The 21,549-nt window shown below is 42.8% G+C and overlaps 1 protein-coding gene across 1 annotated transcript in view; it reads right to left on the minus strand.

Annotated features, from left to right (window-relative positions):
• Nucleotides 1-9,561: 9,561 nt before the first annotated feature.
• spidr (scaffold protein involved in DNA repair) overlaps nt 9,562-21,549 on the minus strand; it is a 451,063-nt gene continuing 439,075 nt past the window's right edge. The window contains exons 18-20 of the mRNA XM_070892572.1: nt 19,597-19,711; nt 17,643-17,696; nt 9,562-9,842 (exon numbers count right to left, since the gene is read on the minus strand). Of these exons, the coding sequence (XP_070748673.1) occupies nt 9,705-9,842; nt 17,643-17,696; nt 19,597-19,711 (307 nt within the window). The 3' untranslated portion in view covers nt 9,562-9,704. The remainder of the gene's footprint in view (nt 9,843-17,642; nt 17,697-19,596; nt 19,712-21,549) is intronic.

Genomic DNA, 21,549 nt, shown 5'->3' on the forward strand with positions numbered 1-21,549 from the left:
TGTTAGTTTGTGCGGTGCATTTGTTGAATATCTGTTCTACAGGGTTGGGCAGAGCGAAACAAAAGGTGAATGGAAAATTTTCAGATGGCAGGATAGCGTGCGCTTTGCTGAGTCATACTGTAATTGAGAAAGCACGTGAATAGATAACTCGCTCAGTCCAAGTTTATTTTTTTTAAAATCTAAATGCAAGATCATCTATTGCCCACGTGCTATACCGGAATGTATCAACGAAAAGCTCTCAAGCCTTACAGGAGCAAGGTTTTGGATTGTTATTGGGCACCTGCTCCTTATAATTTATGCTTCATATATACAGCGTCGGATTAAACTGCACGAGAGGGAGTCTACTGCAAGCTAGGTAGTCATTCAGGAAATACTGACAACTTAAAAAAAATAAATACAGTAGCTGAAAATTTTTTAAAAAGTGAATCCTCATTAAAAATGTTTTAACTTGAGAATGTGCTGTAACAGATATAAGAAGAGTCTAGTGCCCCTCACTAAACATTGCCTGGCAGAGCCAGGGTACAGCAGCACCCAGCTGCCGTTCAATCACTGAAAACTGTGACCCTAATTTAAGGAGTGGTGTGCACTTTTTATTCTCAGACAGTGATATGATATTAGCACACCAATACTTAACATATTTTGAAATAAATTAAAAAATCTTATGTTTTAAATCTAAGCATATTCAAAGCACAAAACCAGTCAAGATATTCGCATAGTAAGCTTTGCAATGGTTTACACAATCATCACAACGGTGTCTAACTGACGGGTCTGGTGACTTGGCTTCAGCTTATAAAATCACCTAACATTTATGTCTAGATCTGTATATATTTAAGATGTGTGTGCATAAATAAATTTTGGTGTCTAAAAGGTTATGATTTGGTCACTCAGTAATATGACTGGCAGAGCAGGTAAGGCAATTTAAGTATTAAGATACATTAGAATTTTAAAAATTCAACCTGTTTATTGTTACAAACTATCCTACTAAAAATATATTTGAAGAGTACAAGTTTGTAACCATTTTTTGTACCAATTAGGGTGAGGAATATTTAGGTTAAAAAATTGTTGGGAACAGAAAAAAAAATCTTTTTCCGGTATCTTGAATTAGCACCAAGTACTTTCAGGGTTAAATGCAGCGATTAAACTCCCGCTACTCTGCTTCAACAATGTACCACAGCTCCATCTCAAAAGCCATCCATCTGCATGAGTGTAATGCTTTTTTTCATTTTCATAGCCTTATGATCCTGATCATGCTCACTCGGAGCTAGAATAAGACTGCTCAAGCTCATTTCATATAGTTCCCCTTGCAGTCAGAGAAAGAAGATTTCGATCCTGTCGTTCGGTTCTGAATTTGAATCAAGGTCAAAAAGTAAAAGGCCAAAGTATAATCTACTGTGTCAATCAACAACCATTTCTAACTTAGAACATTTGTGAAATGAAACATGTGGCTTCTGAGATTTGTCTGAACACAAGAAATTGCACTTGGAATTAAACGTTCAAGTATAATAAAAAATAATTGACTTTGCATCAATGTTTCCACTAAGCGGCAGACTGCTCACCGACTTTTTACAATGTAAATACCACGCATGCACAGAAATTTAAAGGGACCACACATTAAAACAGGCCGAACAAACACAGAACAAACTGCAGCTTACAAGGAACATTGCCTTGGATACTTCCATCTCCATAATAGCATCTGTCACCACCCCTGAATCTCATCCCTGCTTTAGTTACCTTCAGACTTGATTATGCCAATGCTCACCTGGTTGGCCTCCCATATTCCACCATCCATAAACTTATGCTCATCCAGTATATTGCTGTCTATATCCTAACTTACACCAAGTCCCATTCACCCATCATCTCTGTACTCGCTGACCTACATTGGCTCCCGGTCCACCAATACCTCAATTTTAAAAGTCTCATCCTCGTTTTCAAATTCCCCCAGGGCCTCGTTCCCTCCCTATCTCTTTAAACTCCTGCAGCCCCACAACCCTTTGTGAACTCTGCATTCCTACAACTCTGACCTCTTGTGCATGACCCTTAATGGTAATCATGCTTTCAGCCACCTCATCCCCAAGCTCCAGAATTCCCTCCCAAAACCTCTGTTTCGTCACCTCCCTCCTGCTTTAAGATGCTGCTTAAAACTTGCCTCTTTGGCCAAGTGTTTTGGTCAACTGTCCGAATGTCTCCTTTGGTTGAGTGTCAATATTTGTCTGATTACACTCCAATGAAGTGCCTTGAGACATTTTAATACATTAAAGGCGCTAGATAAATGCAAGTCGTTGTTGGATTACACTAAATGATCTAAAAGAACTTCTTAAACACTGACAAAAAGACAGAATAGTCCAGCCCTTTCCAAGATAAAAAAAAATAGGTAAGTAGTTCAATGTATTAGAGCACTGACAACACAGTGGCAGGGCATGGGTTCTACTCTCAATGAATGTCTGAGGATGTCATGAAAGGCAAGAGGAAAAAAAAGTCAAATAAATTTTGTGTTGCTTTCACTTGCCTCATGCAACAGCAGCCCAAGGCGTTTTAAAAAATGTGTTCCTCGGATGTGGCCGTCGCTGGCAACGCCAGCATTTATTGTTCATCCCCAATTGCCCTTGAGAAGGTGGTAGTGAGCTGCCTTCTTGAACTGCTGCAGTACGTGAGGTGTAGGTACTCCCACAGTGCCGTTAGGGAGGTAGTTCCATGATTTTAACCCAGCGACGATGAAGCAACGGTGATATACTTTCAAGTCAGACTGGTGTGTACCGTGGAGGTGATTGTGTTCCCATGTGCCTGCTGCCCTCATCCTTCTAGGTGGTAGAGGACATGGGCTTGGGAGGGGCTGCCAAAGAAGCCTTGGTGAATTGCTGCAGTGCATCTTATAGATGATACACTGTAGCCGTAGTACGCTGGTGGTGGATGGAGTGAATGGCATCCCATCCACCTTAACCAATCAAGCAGACTGCTTCATCCTGGATGGTGTCGAGCTTCTTGAGTGTTGTTGGAGCTGTACTCATCCAGGCAAGTGGAGAGTATTCCATCATACTCCTAACTTATGCCTTGTAGATGGTGGAAAGGCTTTGGGGAGTCAGGAGGTGAGATGCTCATCCCAGAATACCCAGCCTGTGACCTGCTCTTGTAGCCAAATTATTTATGTAGCTGGTCCAGTTAAGTTTCTGGTCAATGGTGACCCCCAGAATGTTGATGGTGGGGGATCCGGCGATGGTAATGCTGTTGAATGTCAAGGGGTGGTGGCTAGACTCTCTCTTGTTGGAGATAGTCATTGCCTGGCACTTGTGTGGCACAGATGTTACTTGCGTGGCACAGATGTTACTTGCTAATTATCAGCCCAAGCCTGAATGTCATCCAGGTCTTGCTGCATGCTGGCACAGGCTGCTTCATTACCTGAGGAGCTGCAAATAGAACTGAATACTGTGCAGTCATCAGCGAACATCCCCACTTTTGACTTTATGATGGAGGGAAGGTCATTGATAAAGCAGCTGAAGATGATTGGGCCTTGGACACTTCTCTGAGGAATTCCTGCAATGATGTCCCAGGGCTGAGATGATTGGCCTCCAACAATCACAACCATCTTCCTTTGTGTTATGAATCCAGCTAGGGGAGAGTTTCCCCCCTGACTTCATTTTACTAGGGCTCCTTCATGTCACACTCAGTGAAATGCTGCCTTGATGTTAAGAGCAGTCACTCTCACTTCACCTCACCTCTGGAATTCAGCTCTTTTATCCATGTTTGGACCAAGGCTGTAATGAGGTCTGGAGCCGAGTGGTCTTGGCAAAACCCAAACTGAGTATCGGTGAGGAGGTTATTGGTAAGTGCCGCTTGACAGCGCAGCCGACAATACCTTCCTTCACTTTGCTGATGATTGAGAGGAGACAGATGGGGCAGTAACTGGTCTGATTGGATTGGTCCTGTTTTTTGTGAATAGGATATACCTGGACAGTTGCCCACATTGTTGGGTAGATGCCAGTGTTGTAGCTGTACTGGAACAGCTTGGCTAGAGGCTTCTGGAAAACAAGTTTTCAGAGCTACAGCCGGAATGTTGTCAGGGCCCATAGCCTTTGCTGTATCTAGTGTACTCAGCAGTTTCTTGATATCACGTGCAGTGAATCGAATTGGCTGAAGACTGGCTTCTGTGATGATGGGAACTTCAGGATGAGTCAGAGATGGATCGTCCCCTCAGCACTTCTGACTGAAGATAGTTGCAAACACTTAAGCCTTGTCTTTTGCACGTGTGCTGGCTCCATCATCATTGAGGAGGAGGATATTCATGGTGCCTCCTCCTCCGGTTAATTGTTTAATTGTCCACCAGCATTCACGACTGGATTTGGCAGGACTGCAGAGCTTTGATCTGATCCGTTGGTTGTGGGATCACTTAGCTCTGTCTATAGCATGCTGCTTCTGCTGTTTAGCATGCATGTAGTCCCGTGTTGCAGATTCCCCAGGTTGGCACCTCATTTTTAGGTACGCCTGTGCTCCTTCTGACCTGTTCTGCTACACTCATTAAAACCGGAGTTGGTCCTCTGGCTTGATGGTCATCATCATAGGCAGTCCCTCAAAAGGCGGATGACTTGCTTCCACGTCGAAAAGGGATGAGTTCACAGGTGTTTCAATGAAGGATCTAAAATTCCAGATCCCAAACTACATCTTGAAGGGTGGAAGATGCCTGTGCGTGGATTTTTTTAACGTGTGGTGGCCGTTGCACCCTAGCCACCACACGGGCTTGACAGAGCTAGGTCTTGGTCCAGTGACAACGATTAACCAAGACGACTGGAGACCAAGCTCTGCTTCACGGACCGAGAGCGCACACATATCGCAGTGTGGGCTGGCCCGTGCTACCCTTGCCTCTCCTAGGCCCCGATCACATCCCTCTACAAACTCTTGCCGCTCTTTCGCCCCGACGTCGCCACTCCTGCTGTACCTGCCCGCACTGCAGTCAGCCGTCACTCTCCTGCAGCAGTACGCGCTGCTCTCTGCAGTGGTATGCCGCTGCACGCTGCTCCCTCTAATGGCCCTGGCCTGCTGATGATCTTGTTGGCCGGGACCGCGCCAAGCTGCCGCACGCTGCTCCTTCTAATGTCCCCGGTCTGCTGATGGTAATGGTAGATTGAGAGATATGCTGGGCCATAGGGCTTCAGATTGTGGTGGAATACAATTCTATTGCTGCTGATGGCCCAAGGCGTCTCACAGATGTCGAGTTTTGAGCTGCAAGATCTGTTCTGAATCTATCCCATTTAGCATGGTGCTAGTGCCACACAAAAAAAGGGTGTCCTCAGTGTGAAGATGGGACTTAGTCTCCACAATGATTGTGCGGTGGTCACTGCTACCAATACTGTCATAAGAACATAAGAAACACGAGCAGCAGGCCATTTGGCTCCTTGAGCCTGCTCTGCCATTTAATAAGATCATGGCTGATCTATCTTAGGCTCAACTCCACTTCCCTGCCCGCTCCCCATAACCCTTCATTCTCTTATCATTCAAAAATCTGTCTATCCCCATATTAAATATATTCAATGACCCAGCCTCCACACCTCACTAGGGCAGAGAATTCCACAGGTTTACAACCCTCCGAGAGAAGAAATTCCACCTCATCTCAGTTCTAAATGGACGACCTCTTATTCTGAGACTATGCCCCCTAGTTCTCCATTTCCCCACAAGTCAAAACATCCTCTCTGCATCTGCCTTGTCGAGCCCCCTCAGAATCTTATATGTTTCAATAAGTTCACCTCTCATTCTTCTAAACTCCAATGAATATAAGCCCAACCTGCTCAACCTTTCTTCATAAGTCAACCCATTCATCTCATGAATCAGCCTCCAACCAATAAGGAGCCCAAAACTGTATGTAGTACTCTAGGTGTGGTGTCACCAATACCCTGTACAGTTGTAGCAGGACTTCTCTGCTCTTAAACTCCATCCCCTTTGCAATAAAGGCCAACATTCCATTTGCCTTCCTGATTACTTGCTGTACCCGCATACTAACTTTTTGTGTTTCATGCACAAGGAGGAGGAACTGAGGGAAATCCTTATTAGCCGGGAAATTGTGTTAGGGAAATTGATGGGATTGAAGGCCGATAAATCCCCAGGGCCTGATGGACTGCATCCCAGAGTACTTAAGGAGGTGGCCTTGGAAATAGTGGATGCGTTGACAGTCATTTTTAAACATTCCATTGACTCTGGATCAGTTCCTATGGAGTGGAGGGTAGCCAATGTAACCCCACTTTTTAAAAAAGGAGGGAGAGAGAAAACAGGGAATTATAGACCTGACGTCGGTAGTGGGTAAAATGATGGAATCAATTATTAAGGATGTCATAGCAGTGCATTTGGAAAGAGGTGACATGATAGGTCCAAGTCAGCATGGATTTGTGAAAGGGAAATCATGCTTGACAAATCTTCTGGAATTTTTTGAGGATGTTTCCAGTAGAGTGGATAAGGGAGAACCAGTTGATGTGGTATATTTGGACTTTCAGAAGGCGTTCGACAAGGTCCCACACAAGAGATTGATGTGCAAAGTTAGAGCACATGGGATTGGGGGTAGTGTACTGACATGGATTGAGAACTGGTTGTCAGACAGGAAGCAAAGAGTAGGAGTAAATGGGTACTTTTCAGAATGGCAGGCAGTGACTAGTGGGGTACCGCAAGGTTCTGTGCTGGGGCCCCAGCTGTTTACACTGTACATTAATGATTTAGATGAGGGGATTAAATGTAGTATCTCCAAATTTGCGGATGACACTAAGTTGGGTGGCAGTGTGAGCTGCGAGGAGGATGCTGTGAGGCTGCAGAGCAACTTGGATAGGTTAGGTGAGTGGGCAAATGCATGGCAGATGAAGTATAATGTGGATAAATGTGAGGTTATCCACTTTGGTGGTAAAAACAGAGAGACAGACTATTATCTGAATGGTGACAGATTAGGAAAAGGGGAGGTGCAACGAGACCTGGGTGTCATGGTACATCAGTCATTGAAGGTTGGCATGCAGGTGCAGCAGGCGGTTAAGAAAGCAAATGGCATGTTGGCCTTCATAGCAAGGGGATTTGAGTACAGGGGCAGGGAAGTGTTGCTACAGTTGTACAGGGCATTGGTGAGGCCACACCTGGAGTATTGTGTACAGTTTTGGTCTCCTAACCTGAGGAAGGACATTCTTGCTATTGAGGGAGTGCAGCGAAGGTTCACCAGACTGATTCCCGGGATGGCGGGACTGACCTATCAAGAAAGACTGGATCAACTGGGCTTGTATTCACTGGAGTTCAGAAGAATGAGAGGGGACCTCATAGAAACATTTAAAATTCTGACGGGGTTAGACAGGTTAGATGCAGGAAGAATGTTCCCAATGTTGGGGAAGTCCAGAACCAGAGGTCACAGTCTAAGGATAAGGGGTAAGCCATTTAGGACCGAGATGCGGAGGAACTTCTTCACCCAGAGAGTGGTGAACCTGTGGAATTCTCTACCACAGAAAGTTGTTGAGGCCAATTCACTAAATATATTCAAAAAGGAGTTAGATGAGGTCCTTACTACTAGGGGGATCAAGGGGTATGGCGAGAAAGCAGGAATGGGGTACTGAAGTTGAATGTTCAGCCATGAACTCATTGAATGGCGGTGCAGGCTAGAAGGGCCGAATGGCCTACTCCTGCACCTATTTTCTATGTTTCTATGTTTCTAAGGACCGCCAGGTCCTTCTGTACTGCAGCATTTTGTAATCTCTCTCCATTTAAATAATAATTAGCTTTTTTATTTTTCCTGCCAAAGTGGATAACCTCACACTTTCCGACATTAAACTCCATCTGCCAAATGTTTGCCCACTCAATAGCCTGTCTATATCCCTTTGCAGATTCTTTGTGTCCTCCTCACTACTTGCTTTCCCACCCATCTTTGTATCATCAGCAAACTTGGCTACATTACACTCGGTCCGTTCATCCAAGTCATTAATCTAGATTGTAAATAGTTGAGGCCCCAGTACCTCTGCGGCACCCCACTTGTTATCGTTGCCAACCGGAAAATGACCTATTTATCCCGACTCTCTATTTTCTGTTAGCTAATCTTCTATCCATGCTACTATATTACCCCCAATCCCGTGAGCTCTTATCTTGTGCAGTAACCTTTTATGTGGCACCTTATCGAATGCCTTCTAGAAATCCAAATACACCACATCCACTGATTTCCCCTTATCCACCCTGTTCGTTACATCCTGAAAGAACTTCAGCAAATTTGTCAAACATGATTTCCCTTTCATAAAACCATGCTGACTCTGTTTAAATGTTCTGCTACCACTTCCTTAATAATGAGCACCAGCATTTTCCCAATGACAGATGTTAGGCTAACTGGTCTATAGTTTCCTGCTTTTGGTCTGCCTCCTTTTTTTAAATAGGGGCATTACATTTGCAGTTTTCCAATCCGTTGGGACATCTCCAGATTCCAGGGAATTTTGTTAGATTGCAACCAATGCATCCACTTTCTCTGCAGCCACCTCTAGGATGCAGGCCATCAAGTCCAGGGGACTTGTCCACCTTTAATTCTATTATTTTACCGAGTACATTTTCTTTAGTGATAGTATTAAGTTCCCCCCTCCTTATAGCCCCTTGATTATTTATTATTGAGATGTTTTTTAGTGTCTTCTACCATGAACAGATGCATCTGCAACAGGAAAATTGGTGATGACGATGTCAAGTAGGTTTTTTCCTTGTGGTGATTCTCTCACCACCTGCTGTAGGCCCAGTCTGGCAGCTATGTCCTTCAGGTCTCGGCCAGCTCAATCAGCAGTGGTGCTACCGAGTCATTCTTGGTGAGAGACACTCAGAGTACATTCTGTGCCCTTGCTACCCTCTTTCAAGTGGTGTTCAACATGGAGAGGTACTGATTTAATAGCCGAGGGACGGTGGTAAGTGGTAATCAGCAGGAGGTTTCCTTTCCCATGCGTTACCTGAAGCCATGAGATCTCATGGGGTCCGGAGTCAATGTTGAGAACTCCCACAGCCACTCTCTCCTGAATGTATATTACTGTGCTGCCATCTCTGGTGGGCCTATCCTGCTGGTGGGACAGGACATACCCAGGGATGGTGGTGGAGGTGTCTGGGACATTGGCTGGAAGGTATGATTCTGTGAGTATCACTATGTCAGGCTGTTGCTTGACTTGCCTGTGGGATAGCTCTTCCATTTTTGGTACAAGTCCCCAGATGCTAGTGAGGAGGACTTTGCAGGGTCGAGTGGGGAGGTGTGCCGCTGTCGTGTCCGAAGCCGGTGCCTAGGTCTGGGAACAGGTTCCACAGTTCTCCCTCTGCTTTCTTAGTTGGGGGAAGGGTGCAGCAGTAATCTAAGGAGACCTGGGTAATGCTTTACAGAACTAAAATAAATTGGTTGACACCGGCTGTTTTCAGGTGGAAGCAAATGTTTGATGATTTTTAGCTTATCCACAATAAATAAGCCCCTAGATTCACAGTAAAATAACTAAATAAAAAGGGCAGGCATTTTTGAACTATGTTTTACTGATAAGGTCTTTCATTAACCGTTTTAAATCTCCATAAAGATACAAATATAAATTTTAAAATAACCTGACAAACCAGACATCCAAACTAGTTATTTTAATTACAACACATATAATTTATAAATATTTAATGCAATAATTATTTCACATTTAACATAAAATTTCAAAAATACAGTTTGTAACCATCACTGCTACAACAATTGCTGATGGACGAGAATTTCTCTTTCACCGAGTTTGGGTTATCACCTGTAGCAGACTGACTTCTTCTAGCCCAATCCAGCAGGCTGGCTGATTTGTTACTGAGCGAACATAACAATGGATAGGCCCCAATTCCTTGCCAAGTACACCTTCCAACTCATAGCCCTGTCATGGTAATTACATAATAAAACAAACATTGTAAAGAACATTCTGTACCCATAAGGTAAGTTATTAAAGGAGAACACATTCATAAGCAAGGTAAATGAAAACTTTTTCACATGTCATTACACACGATCTGTGCGTGTGTGTGGGTGTGTATGAATATTTGATAGCACTATATTTTAAAACCACATTTCACTTTACCAGCTTCATAGATTTTATGTAGTGTTCATGTGGAGCACTGTACAAGTACAGAAAGCATTAGAGGATTACTTCACAAGTGGAATATTTGGTATTCTACTAAGTCACTTATTTTGAACAGAAATTGTTTAAAACTATTTTTGGTGTTTATTGGTTGCTATTATAAAGTATGAAAGACATTTGTAAATACTCTACAGCTGGAAAAGGCAGCTTTTACCACATCAAAATTATTTGGCTGCCATATTAGAAATTTATGGGAAAATATTTTGGCAATACATTTTTAGAGCTAGTCACAGAGCTAGTTAAACATTTGGCACTGACTCAATAGTAAATCACTTTTAAAAAAGATACCATTCAAATATTCAATCTGCATTTTCAGACATAGATTTCAACACTGGCTTTTACAGATTTGTATTCTGTAGATAAAAAACAATAAAAGGTTTAAACATTTAAAATATTAGAGCTAGTTTTGAGTTAGAAAATTAGAAATTTAAATAAATTTGGACCAACTATCAAAGGAACAGATTTATGACTGTAACAGTCGTAGATTTCATCATCTACTATAATATATGCTGCATGTTGCACCAGTGCAGATTTTATTACTGAGCAGCACAGACTCGAAACCAGGAAGTAGAAGTTGGAATATTGAATTCAATGTCAAATCGGGAACAGATAGCAAAATAGAGGAAAGAAAGATTGGATTAAGATGTATATATATATATATATATATATATATAAATATAAAAGAGACAGAAAGAAAAAAGTGAAAAGAAAATTACTTAAAAAAAAATCCAACAATAATTAAAAGCTTAAGGAAAGAGACTCCACACTTGTAAAAGTTAATTTTCAGTGCAAGAGTGGTTGTTTGCCAGTAATTAAGACTTAGCACGCCTTTAAAAGGGTATTTAGACTGGAATGGGAAAAAAGTATCATATTAGATTGTATTATACATTTTAACTTTTAGTGAGTTTAGTCCATATCTATGAGCCAAGTACAACAATTTGTGAGATGCTATTTTCAGGAAGCTTTTGCAGCAGCAGGGCATTTTGGACTGCAACATCAGGATTTCCGAATTAACTGCGCATGTGCGGTTGCAAGATGTGCTGTCCGATTTGCACATAAATAACAGTGAGCACTGATAGCCTCACCATTATTTTTAGAGCAAAATAATGTTTTGAAAGCGGGCTGATTGGCGGCAGTATTTTAATTGGTGCAAATATCCTGGATATGCAAGCAATTTGATAGTTTATACTTTCGCATTATGCTGTAGATAGCAAAATGCTCTCCAACAAACATGCTACTGATCCATTAACAGCTAAAAGGTTTATTTTGGTTTTGTGGCTGTGTAATACATTTGGGTCACAGCAAGGTACTCATTAATGCTAATAATATGTGCCAAATAAATCTTAGCATGGTAATACTTCAGAGCATGTCATGCATTAATCATGCAAGAAATCTTAGGAAACAGTTTTAACAAAGGAATCTCAGTGATAGAAACATAGAAAATAGGTGCAGGAGTAGGTCATTCGGCCCTTCGAGCCTGCACCACCATTCAATATGATCATGCAACTTCAGTACGCCATTCCTGCTTTCTCTCCATACCCCTTGATCCCTTTAGCCATAAGGGCCACATCTAACTCCCTTTTGAATTCATCGAACGAACTGGCCTCAACAGCTTTCTGTGATAGAGAATTCCACAGGTTCACAATTCTCTGAGTGAAGAAGTTTCTCCTCATTTCGGTCCTAAATGGCTTACCACTTATCCTTCGACTGTGACCCCTGGTTCTGTATTTCTTCAACATCGGGAACATTCTTCCTACATCTAACCTGTCCAATCCCGTCAGAATTTTATATGTTTCTATGAGATCCCCTCTCATTCTTCTAAATTCCAGTGATTATAAGCCTAGTCGATCCAGTCTTTCTTCTTTTGTCAGTCCTGCCATCCCGGGAATCAGTCTGGTGAACCTTTGCTGCACTCCCTCAATAGCAAGAATGTCCTTCCTCAGATTAGGAGACCAAAACCGTACACAATATCCAAGGCCCTGTACAACTGCAGTAAGACCTCCCTGCTGCTATACGCAAATCTTCTCGCTATGAAGGCCAATATGCCATTTGCCTTCTTCACCGCCTGCTGTACCTGCATGCCAACTTTCAATGACTGATGTACCATAACACCCAGGTCTCGTTGCACCTCCCCTTTTCCTAATCTGTCACCATTCAGGTAATATTCTGCCTTCCTGTTTTTGCCACCAAAGTGAATAACCTCACATTTATCTACATTATACTGCATCTACCATGCATTTGCCCATTCACCTAACCTGTCCAAGTCACCTTGCAGCCACTTAGCACCCTCCTCACAGCTCACACTGCCACCAGCTTAGAGTCATCTGCAAACTTGGAGATATTACATTCAATTTCTTTGTCTAAATCATTAATGTATATTGTAAATAGCTGGGGTCGCAGCAATGAACCTTGCGGTAACCCCACTAGTCACTGCCTGCCATTCTGAAAAGGATCCGTTTATTCCTACTCTTTGCTTCCTGTCTGCCAACCAGTTCTCTATCCATGTCAATACATTACCCCCAATACCATGTGCTTTAATTTTGCACACTAATCTCTTGTGTGGGACCTTGTCAAAAGTCTTTTGAAAGTCCAAATATACCACGTCCACGGTTTCTCCCTTGTTCACTCTACTAGTTGCATGCTCAAAAAATTCTAGAAGATTTGTCAAGCGTGATTTCCTTTTCATAAATCCATGCTGACTTGGACCGATCCTGTCACTGCTTTCCAAATGCGCTGCTATTACATCTTTAATAATTGATTCCAGCATTTTCCCCACTACCGATGTCAGGCTAAATGGTCTATAATTCCCTGTTTTCTCTCTCCCTCCTTTGTTAAAAAGTGGGGTTACATTAGCTATGCTCCAATCCATAGGAACTGATCCAGAGTCTATAGAATGTTGGCAAAATGACCACCAATGCATCCACTATTTCTAGGGCCACTTCCTTAAGTACTGTGGGATGCATACTATCAGGCCCTGGGGTTTTATCGGCCTTCAATCCCATTAATTTCCCAAACACAATTTCCTGACTAATAGGATTTCCTTTAGTTCCTCCTTCTTGCTAGACCCTCGGTCCCCTCATATTTCCGGAAGGTTATTTGTGTCTTCCTTAGTGAAGACAGAACCAAAGTATTTGTTCAATTGGTCTGCCATTTCCTTGTTCCCATTTATAAATTCACCTGATTCTGACTGCAAGGGGCCTACATTTGTCTTCACTAATCTTTTTCTCTTCACATATCTATAGAAGCTTTTGCAGTCAGTTTTTATGTTCCATGCAAGCTTCCTCTCATACTCTATTTTTTCCCTCCTATTTAATCTGTTTATCCTCCTCTGCTGAATTCTAAATTTCTCCCAGTCCTCAGGTTTGCTGCTTTTTCTGGCCAATTTATATGCCTCTTCCTTGGTTTTAACACTATCCCTAATTTCCCTTGTTAGCCACGGTTGAGCCACCTTCTCCGTTTTATTTTTACACCAGACAGGAATGTACAATTGTTGATGTTCATCCATGTGATCTTTAAATGTCTGCCATTGCCTATCCACCATCAATCCTTTAAGTATCATTCGCCAGTCTGTCCTAGCCAAATCACGTCTCATACCATCGAAGTTACCTTTCTTTAAGTTCAGGATCCTAGTCTCTGAGTTAACTGTGTCACTCTCCATCTTAATGAAGAATTCTACCATATTATGGTCACTCTTCCCCAAGGGGCCTCGCACAACAAGATTGCTAATTAATCCTCTCTCATTACACAACACCCAGTCTAGGATGGCCAGCTCTCTAGTTGGTTCATCAACATATTGGTCGAGAAAACCATCCCTTATACACTCCAGGAAATCCTCCTCCACAGTATTGCTACCAGTTTGGTTAGCCCAATCTATATGTAGATTAAAGTCACCCATGATAACTGTTGTACCTGTTTGATGCCATCCCCAACCTCACTACTACTGTTTGGTGGTCTGTACACAACTCCCACTAGCATTTTCTGCCCTTTGGTGTTCCGCAGCTCTACCCATACAGATTCCACATCATCCAAGCTAATGTACATCCTTACTGTTGCGTTAATCTCCTCTTTAACCAGCAACGCTATCCCACCTCCTTTTCCTTTCTGTTATCCTTCCTGAATATTGAATACCCCTGGATGTTGAGTTCCCAGCTGTGGTCACCCTGAAGCCATGTCTCCGTAATCCCAATTACATCATATCCGTTAACAGTTATCTGTGCAGTTAGTTCATCCACCTTATTACGAATGGTCCTCGCATTGAGACACAGAGTCTTCGGGCTTGTTTTTTAACACTCTTTGTCCTTTTAGAATTATGTTGTACTGTGGCCCTTTTTCATTTTTGCCTTTGATTTCTCTGCCCTCCACTTTTCCTGATCTCCTTTCTACCTTTTGCTTCTGCCCCCATTTTACTTCCCTCTGTCTCCTTGCATAGATTCCCATCCCCCTGCCATATTAGTTTAAACCCTCCCCAACAGCACGAGCAAACACTCCCCCGAGGACATCGGTTCCGGTCCTGCCAAGGTGCAGACCGTCCGGCTTGTATTGGTCCCACCTCCCCCAGAACCGGTTCCAATGTCCCAGGAATCTGAATCCCTCAAGCCAATATTCATCTTAACTATCCTGCTAGTTCTACTCTAACTAACACGTGGCATTGGTAGCAATCCTGAGATTACTACCTTTGAGGTCCTACTTTTTAATTTAACTCCTAGCTCCCTAAATTCAGCTTGTAAGACCTCATCACATTTTTTACCTATATCGTTGGTACCTATTTGCACCACGACAACTCCCCCTCCAGAATGCCCTGCATCCGCTCCGAGACATCCTTGACCCTTGCACCAGGTAGGCAACATACCATGCTGGAGTCTCGATTACGACCGCAGAAACGCCTATCTATTCCCCTTACAATAGAATTCCCTACCACTAGAGCTCTCCCACTCTTTTTCCTGCCCTCCTGTGCAGCAGAGCCATCTATGGTGCCATGAACTTGGTTGCTGCTGCCTTCCCCTGATGAGCCATCTCCCCCATCAGTATCCAAAGTGTTATATCTGTTTTGGAGGAGATGACCGCAGGGGACCCTTCCACTACCTTCCTTCCACTGCTCTGCCTGGTGGTCATCCATTCCCTATCTGCCTGTGTAACCTTTACCTGCAGTGTGACCAACTCACTAAACGTGCTATTCACGACACCCTCAGCATCTCGGATGCTCCAGAGTGAATCCATGCGCAGCTCCAGTGCCGCAATGCGCTGGAAGTGTCCCTGATTTCCTACATAGCACAGGAGGAGCACGACACGCTTTCCCCAACTTATTTCCCCTACTCATTGATCAGGTTTTTAAAGGTTTTATTTCCTCTGGCTCCTCAGTGGGCACACTTCTTTCCTGTTACACAACTATTTTCTTTGAATTTTATGTCCCAATCCAAGTATAACCTACCCATCCTGGAGCACTGTGAAAAGTTGTTACCAAATTTGAACCCTCAAGAATAGGTAGTGGAAAAAGGTGCGAAAGGTGCAATAAAGTCAAAAGGAAGAAATAATTAAAAGGTAAAATGGAGATGAAAAACAATAAAATCTATTTTTATTTAGCAGCTGTTTAAAGCAGTATCTTTTCTAAATCTAAAAATAATTATTCAATATATTAATAATTAAATACAAATTTCACAGGTATCCTCAAAATATTCACACTGTAACCTACTAATACCTCAGCTTCACTTCACAGGTGCATGGAGACCTTCTATAGTCTTACCAAGAGATCTGAGAAATCATAATTTCCCACTGTAGGACTTCTTATTGTTGCAGAATAAATTTTGGTTCACTCAAAAGAGTTTATCATAAAACCAGATAATATATTGCTGTGTAGGATTATTTTTGGACAAGTTCATTGATTTACAAGTATTTATAATAGAATACTGAATCTGTAACCTAGCATAGATGAAGTCTTGCAGTTCATTTAATTTCTTTCGTAAGTCCACACTTCCTAAAGTCAATTGTAGAAAACAAACCTGTATGCTGAATCTAGAGTCCCGGACTTCTTGGACTAAAGATATTCTGAAGTTTGACATGCATCAGTCTGACCAATTCCTTTAAACTGATTTTTTTTGAAGTAGTAATTGCTGATATGCATTTCTGCCAGAGACACATTCAGGGAATGATCTCCACATACCCAATCACCAATTAAGAAGTGGCAGAGATAGGGAGTAGGCATTTAAAAATTGATGCAGTATGTGTTGATGGTTTATAGCCGTGAGACTCAACATCAGGAGTTCTTAAACTAGCAATGCCAACAGACGGTGATAGCAAAGGTAAGGGTTAGGCACTTCCTTCTTAGTGGCAGAAATAATAATAAAAGTGTTAGTCACTGTGCCATGTGTCAGCTGAATAGAACACATCCTATTTGCAGTCCTCAGTACATCGATGATACATTCTGACATCCAGGGTCAAAGAGGTTGTGCTCCATTGTCTTCAGAACTACGTCAACAAGCAAGTAAGGTGCTACAACACTAAATGTTAAATGTGTAACTTGTCAACAACAAATCGGATTGTTTCTGTTTTGTGAAATTGAGAAGTGTTGGTTCTAGAAAACAGAACTCATCATCATAGGCAGTCCCTCGGAATCGAGGAAGACTTGCTTCCACTCTTAGAATGAGTTCTTAGGTGGCTGAACAGTCCAATACGAGAGCCACAATCCCTGCCACAGGTGGGAGAGACAGTCTTTGAGGATAGGGGAGGGTGGGACACGTTTGCCACACGTTCTTTCTGCCGTCTGCGCTTGATTTCTGCATGCACTTGGCGATGAAACTCAAGGCGCTCAGCGCCCTCCTGGATGCACTTCCTCCACTTGAACCAGTCTTTGGCCAGGGACTCCCAGGTGTTGGTGGGGATGTTGCACTTTATCAGGGAGGCTTTGAGGGTGTCCTTGTAACGTTTCCTCTGTCCACCTTTGGCTCGTTTGCCATGAAGGAGTTCTGAGTAGAGCGCTTGCTTTGGGAGTCTCGTGTCTGGCATGCGGACAATGTGGCCTGCCCAACGGAGCTGATCAAGTGTGGTCAGTGCTTCAATGCTGGGGATGTTGGTCTGGCTGAGGACACTAATGTTGGTGCGTCTGTCCTTCCAGGGGATTTGTAGGATCTTGCGGAGGAATCATTGGTGGTATTTCTCCAGCGACTTGAGGTGTCTACTGTACATGGTACATGTCTCTGAGCCATACAGGAGGGCAGTTATTACTTCAGCCCTGTAGACCATGAGCTTGGTGGTAGATTTAAGGGCCTGGTCTTCAAACACTCTTTTCCTCAGGCGGCCGAAGGCTGCGCTGATGCACTGGAGGCGGTGTTGAATCTCCTCATCAATGTCTGCTTTTGTTGATAAAAGACTCCCGAGGTATGAGAAATGGTTCAAGTTGAATCTCTGAATTTCTACCATTTAAATGGTTGAACACAGTCACTTCTATAAACAGTTAAATTGCACACCAAATGTAGTTTGTCACAGAAATTGACATTTGTCAACTTGAACTTTCAAAATGTATCCAAACTGCACACAATATTAACTCACCCCTTCATCACTGGAGGAATGCAGCAGGAGTGTTGAAATGCTTGGTTCTAGCAGCTGTATTGGGAAAACAGAATATTGTCAGACTCATGTACATACTGGATTTAGATCTATTCCAGAAAGAAGAAAATCTTTGCCATGTCCCCATTGGTGCTAACTAAATCACTACTGGTGCTGCTTATGCAACTCTGCATACTCTATACTTATGTATCAGCCTACTTCAGCACTAATATATACAGGCACGTTTTCCAGAATTTAGCTAATTCCGTATATATTTTATTTTTTACTTCAAAAGGCAACCTCACTTAGCAGTGAGATTTCTTATTACTGGCAGAAAAGTTAGCAAAACTAAATATCTGTCCACTTTTCCCAAAGGTATTGGAAACATTTTCAACCCTTTTACAAGTCACAATTTATAGGAATGGTAGCACAGTGGTAATGTTACTGGACTGGTAACCCAGAGGCCTGGACTAATGATCTGGAGACAAGAGTTCAAATCCCACCATGGCAGCCAGAGAATTTAAGTCAATTTGGATTAAAAAGCTAGTATTAGTAATGGTGACAGAGGGCTTGAGTTGTTCCTATTTTTTTTGGAGCAACTAGTTTAGTATGGAGTATCTTAGAAATCACAATTCTCGGCATTTAGTTTGCTCCAGTTCTAGTTAGTTAGAATAGTTTCATTTTAGTACAGTTTGTTTTTTTCAAAAGGGGGCGTTACTAGCCACTTACGCCTGTTTTGCAAGTTTAGGCAGCGAAAAGTTACTCCAAACTAACTTAGAACGGAGTAAGTGTCGATTTTTGTACACTCAGAAAAACCTTGCCTACACTTAATAAATTAGGCGCAGGTAGCGAGAGATGGGGCTGGGGGGGGGGGGGGGGGGTGGGGGGAAGAAGGGAAGTTAGGGGATTTTACAAAGCATTAAACACTTCACTTTTACCAATAAAGAGTCATCATCAATAATAAATGATAAATAAATCAATAAATCAACCAATAAAATCAATCAAAAAAAAAATCAATCAATAAATAAAAAATTAAAAGTTTCTACTCACCTACTGGAGCACCAGGAGCCTTCCAACAACCTGCTGAAGAGCTGGTCGGGTGGGCCCCGCCGCTGAAGAGGTGCTGCTCGGGTGGGACCCGCCACCGAAGAGCTGCAGTTTGGGCGGGGCCCACCACCAGGGAGGAGTTCGGGCGGGCCCCACCGCCGGGGAGGAGTTTGGGTGGGGCCCGCCACCGAAGAGCTGCAGTTCAGGTGGGGACCACCAGCAGGGAGGAGTTTGGGCGGGCGCCGCCATTGGGGAGGAGTTTGGACGGGCGCCGCTGCCGAAGAGGTGTTTGTTGTGCTAAGTAATACTTCCTACTGGGCCATATAGATTAGCAACTATATCATTAAAGTGCTTACAAGTAATACGATTTCAACTGAGTACATATTCTTGAATAAATGAGGGCCCTGAATCATCAAGCACTGAATAAAACATCAGAGATCTTTAAAAGGAAAGGATCTCCAACTATAATTCCTGCATTTCATTTCCCTTTACGAGGTGCCAGCTATCAAGCAACCTCCTTCCACTGAAAAGGCTAGTTGGTTTGGACTAGAGACTGCTCTGTGGCTGTCATCAATGCTACTCTGATCAGCCAGCTGGTTTTCCTTTCCAAGAGAAGGGCATTACATTGTGATAACGTGCTTTAACAAGCAGTTTACTGAGAACTAATGGCATTTCCCGCCACCCGTGGCACTGAGCTTCACGGACAGGTAGCCATAGGCTTCAAATATTTAACCACTTGGTACACAGCAATCACTCATGCTTACAAAAGGGCTTGTGAACTCCAGCAGGGGGAAGCTGGTATTTTTAAGGAAATCCAGCAGTCTTTTAAGATAACATTTCAGTACTGAAGTATATGATGTTACTCTTAATGGATAATTTGGACACTAGCACATCATTTAACAATAGATACCTTGATTTTTACAGTACTGTGTGGCAGGACTGGATATTGCAGAAACACTTCCAGTTGCATTTTTGTAAGAGGTGTCATCACAGTCTGGGCACACTGACGGCAGTAAAATGATTCACTGTAACATGAATATGATTTTTAAAAACATACAAAATAAATTGAAGAGAATTCATTTAACATTTGAATATAGCATGGCGACAGCCCAATCGTGGTCACAGAGTGGAGGAATGGAGATTCAGCCCGCAATTCTCTACATAATAAGTGTGTGATTTTACCAGTTCCATCAGGGGATGCAACAAGTGGAGCTCAATCGCTTCACTTCTGGAAGGGAAAGTCAGATAAATTACCAAGCCCACTTTCACTTACCCCCTGGTGACCAGAGACTATTAGCGGAATCCCATGAATAGGTTATTATTCTGCACAAACACTTTGTAACCATTTATACAGAAATATTAGCAGAAGTAATGGGAATAAGTTAGTTGGAAATTCTCTGAGCCAGGATTTCTGCACAATACAGGAGGGCCTATAGAAAGGGAGAAAAATAATCAAGAAAATAAAGCACTTTACGTCCACTGAAAAAAAATCTGAAGTCTCATGTGAGGTTGTTAATTGGTTCAGTGACAGTAGGAAGCATATTTTGAACTCCCCTTTCTGACTGACTGTTTGCACAGTTGAAACAATGAACCACTCAGAAAAATAAATATTAAGAATTTGCATTTATATAGCACCGTTCATGAGCCCAAGATGCTCCAAAGCGCTTCATAGCCAATTAAGTACTTTTGAAGTGTCGTCAATGCTGTGATGTAGGGAAATATGGCAATTCCCACAATAAGGTGCCACAAAGTATCAATGACTTGGACTTGAATGTTGGGAGTATGATTAAGAAGTTTGCAGATGACACTAAGATCGCTGTGTGGTTGGTAACACACAGTTTTTGTCACCACATTACAGGAAGGATGTGATTGTACTGGAAAGGGTGCAGAGGAGATTTACAAGAATGTTGCCTGGACTGGAGATTTTACCTATGAGGAAAGATTGGAGATGCTGGGTCTATTTTATTTGGAACAGAGGAGGCTAAGGGGAGACCTGATTGAGGTGTATAAAATTATGAGGGGCCTGGATAGAGTGGATAAGGAGGACCTGTTTCTCTTGGCAGAGGGGTCAATAACCAGAGGGCATAAATTTAAAGTAATTGGGGGGAGGTTTAGAGAAGATATGAGGGGAAATTTCTTCACCCAGAGGGTGGTGGCAGTCTGGAACTCACTGCCTGAAAGGTGGTAGAGGCAGAAACCCTCACACATTTAAAAAATACTTGGACGTGCACTTAAAGTGCCGTAATCTCCATGGCTACGGACCAAAAGTTGTGTTGTGTATGCAATAACTGTTAGACTGAGTATTGTCTAACACCAAGAGGTATGACCTTGGCTCTGCTTTATTAAGGCCCAAAGTGACTAATATACAAAATGGCTGGCCTTTTATACTTGGGCTGCACACACGTGCATGCAGCCCAATGGCCTCCAACAGTGACGCCATCTGGTGGCTAGTGATCCCAAAAGTACATACATGACAATACCCACCTCTGAGATATTAACAGTCTTTTACAAATTGAGACGTCTGCTGTTTTACAGTCCCGGGTTGACCGTCTCAGTTCAACTCCAGCCTTAGGAGAATGTTCAGAGTCTGTTGTGATTGGTGGCTGGGTGGCTGACCTGGTGGGAGTGGCAATGGCCATGTCAGGGATTGAAAGTCCATTTTCATTGAACATGTCAGTGATTGAAAGTCCCAATTCACTGATGACCACTGAGTCCTCTGATGACTGGGGGTAGGTTGGTTGGTCGTCGATTGTCTCTTCCTCCGACTGTTCCGGTTCGTCTGTGTGCCGCAGCTTTGTCTGATCCATATGTTTCCTGCATGTTTGCCCATTTTTGAGCTTGACAATAAATACTCTGTTGCCCT

Source organism: Pristiophorus japonicus, chromosome 1, assembly GCF_044704955.1.
Source record: "Pristiophorus japonicus isolate sPriJap1 chromosome 1, sPriJap1.hap1, whole genome shotgun sequence".
In the NCBI taxonomy this organism is placed as follows: Eukaryota; Metazoa; Chordata; class Chondrichthyes; family Pristiophoridae; genus Pristiophorus; species Pristiophorus japonicus.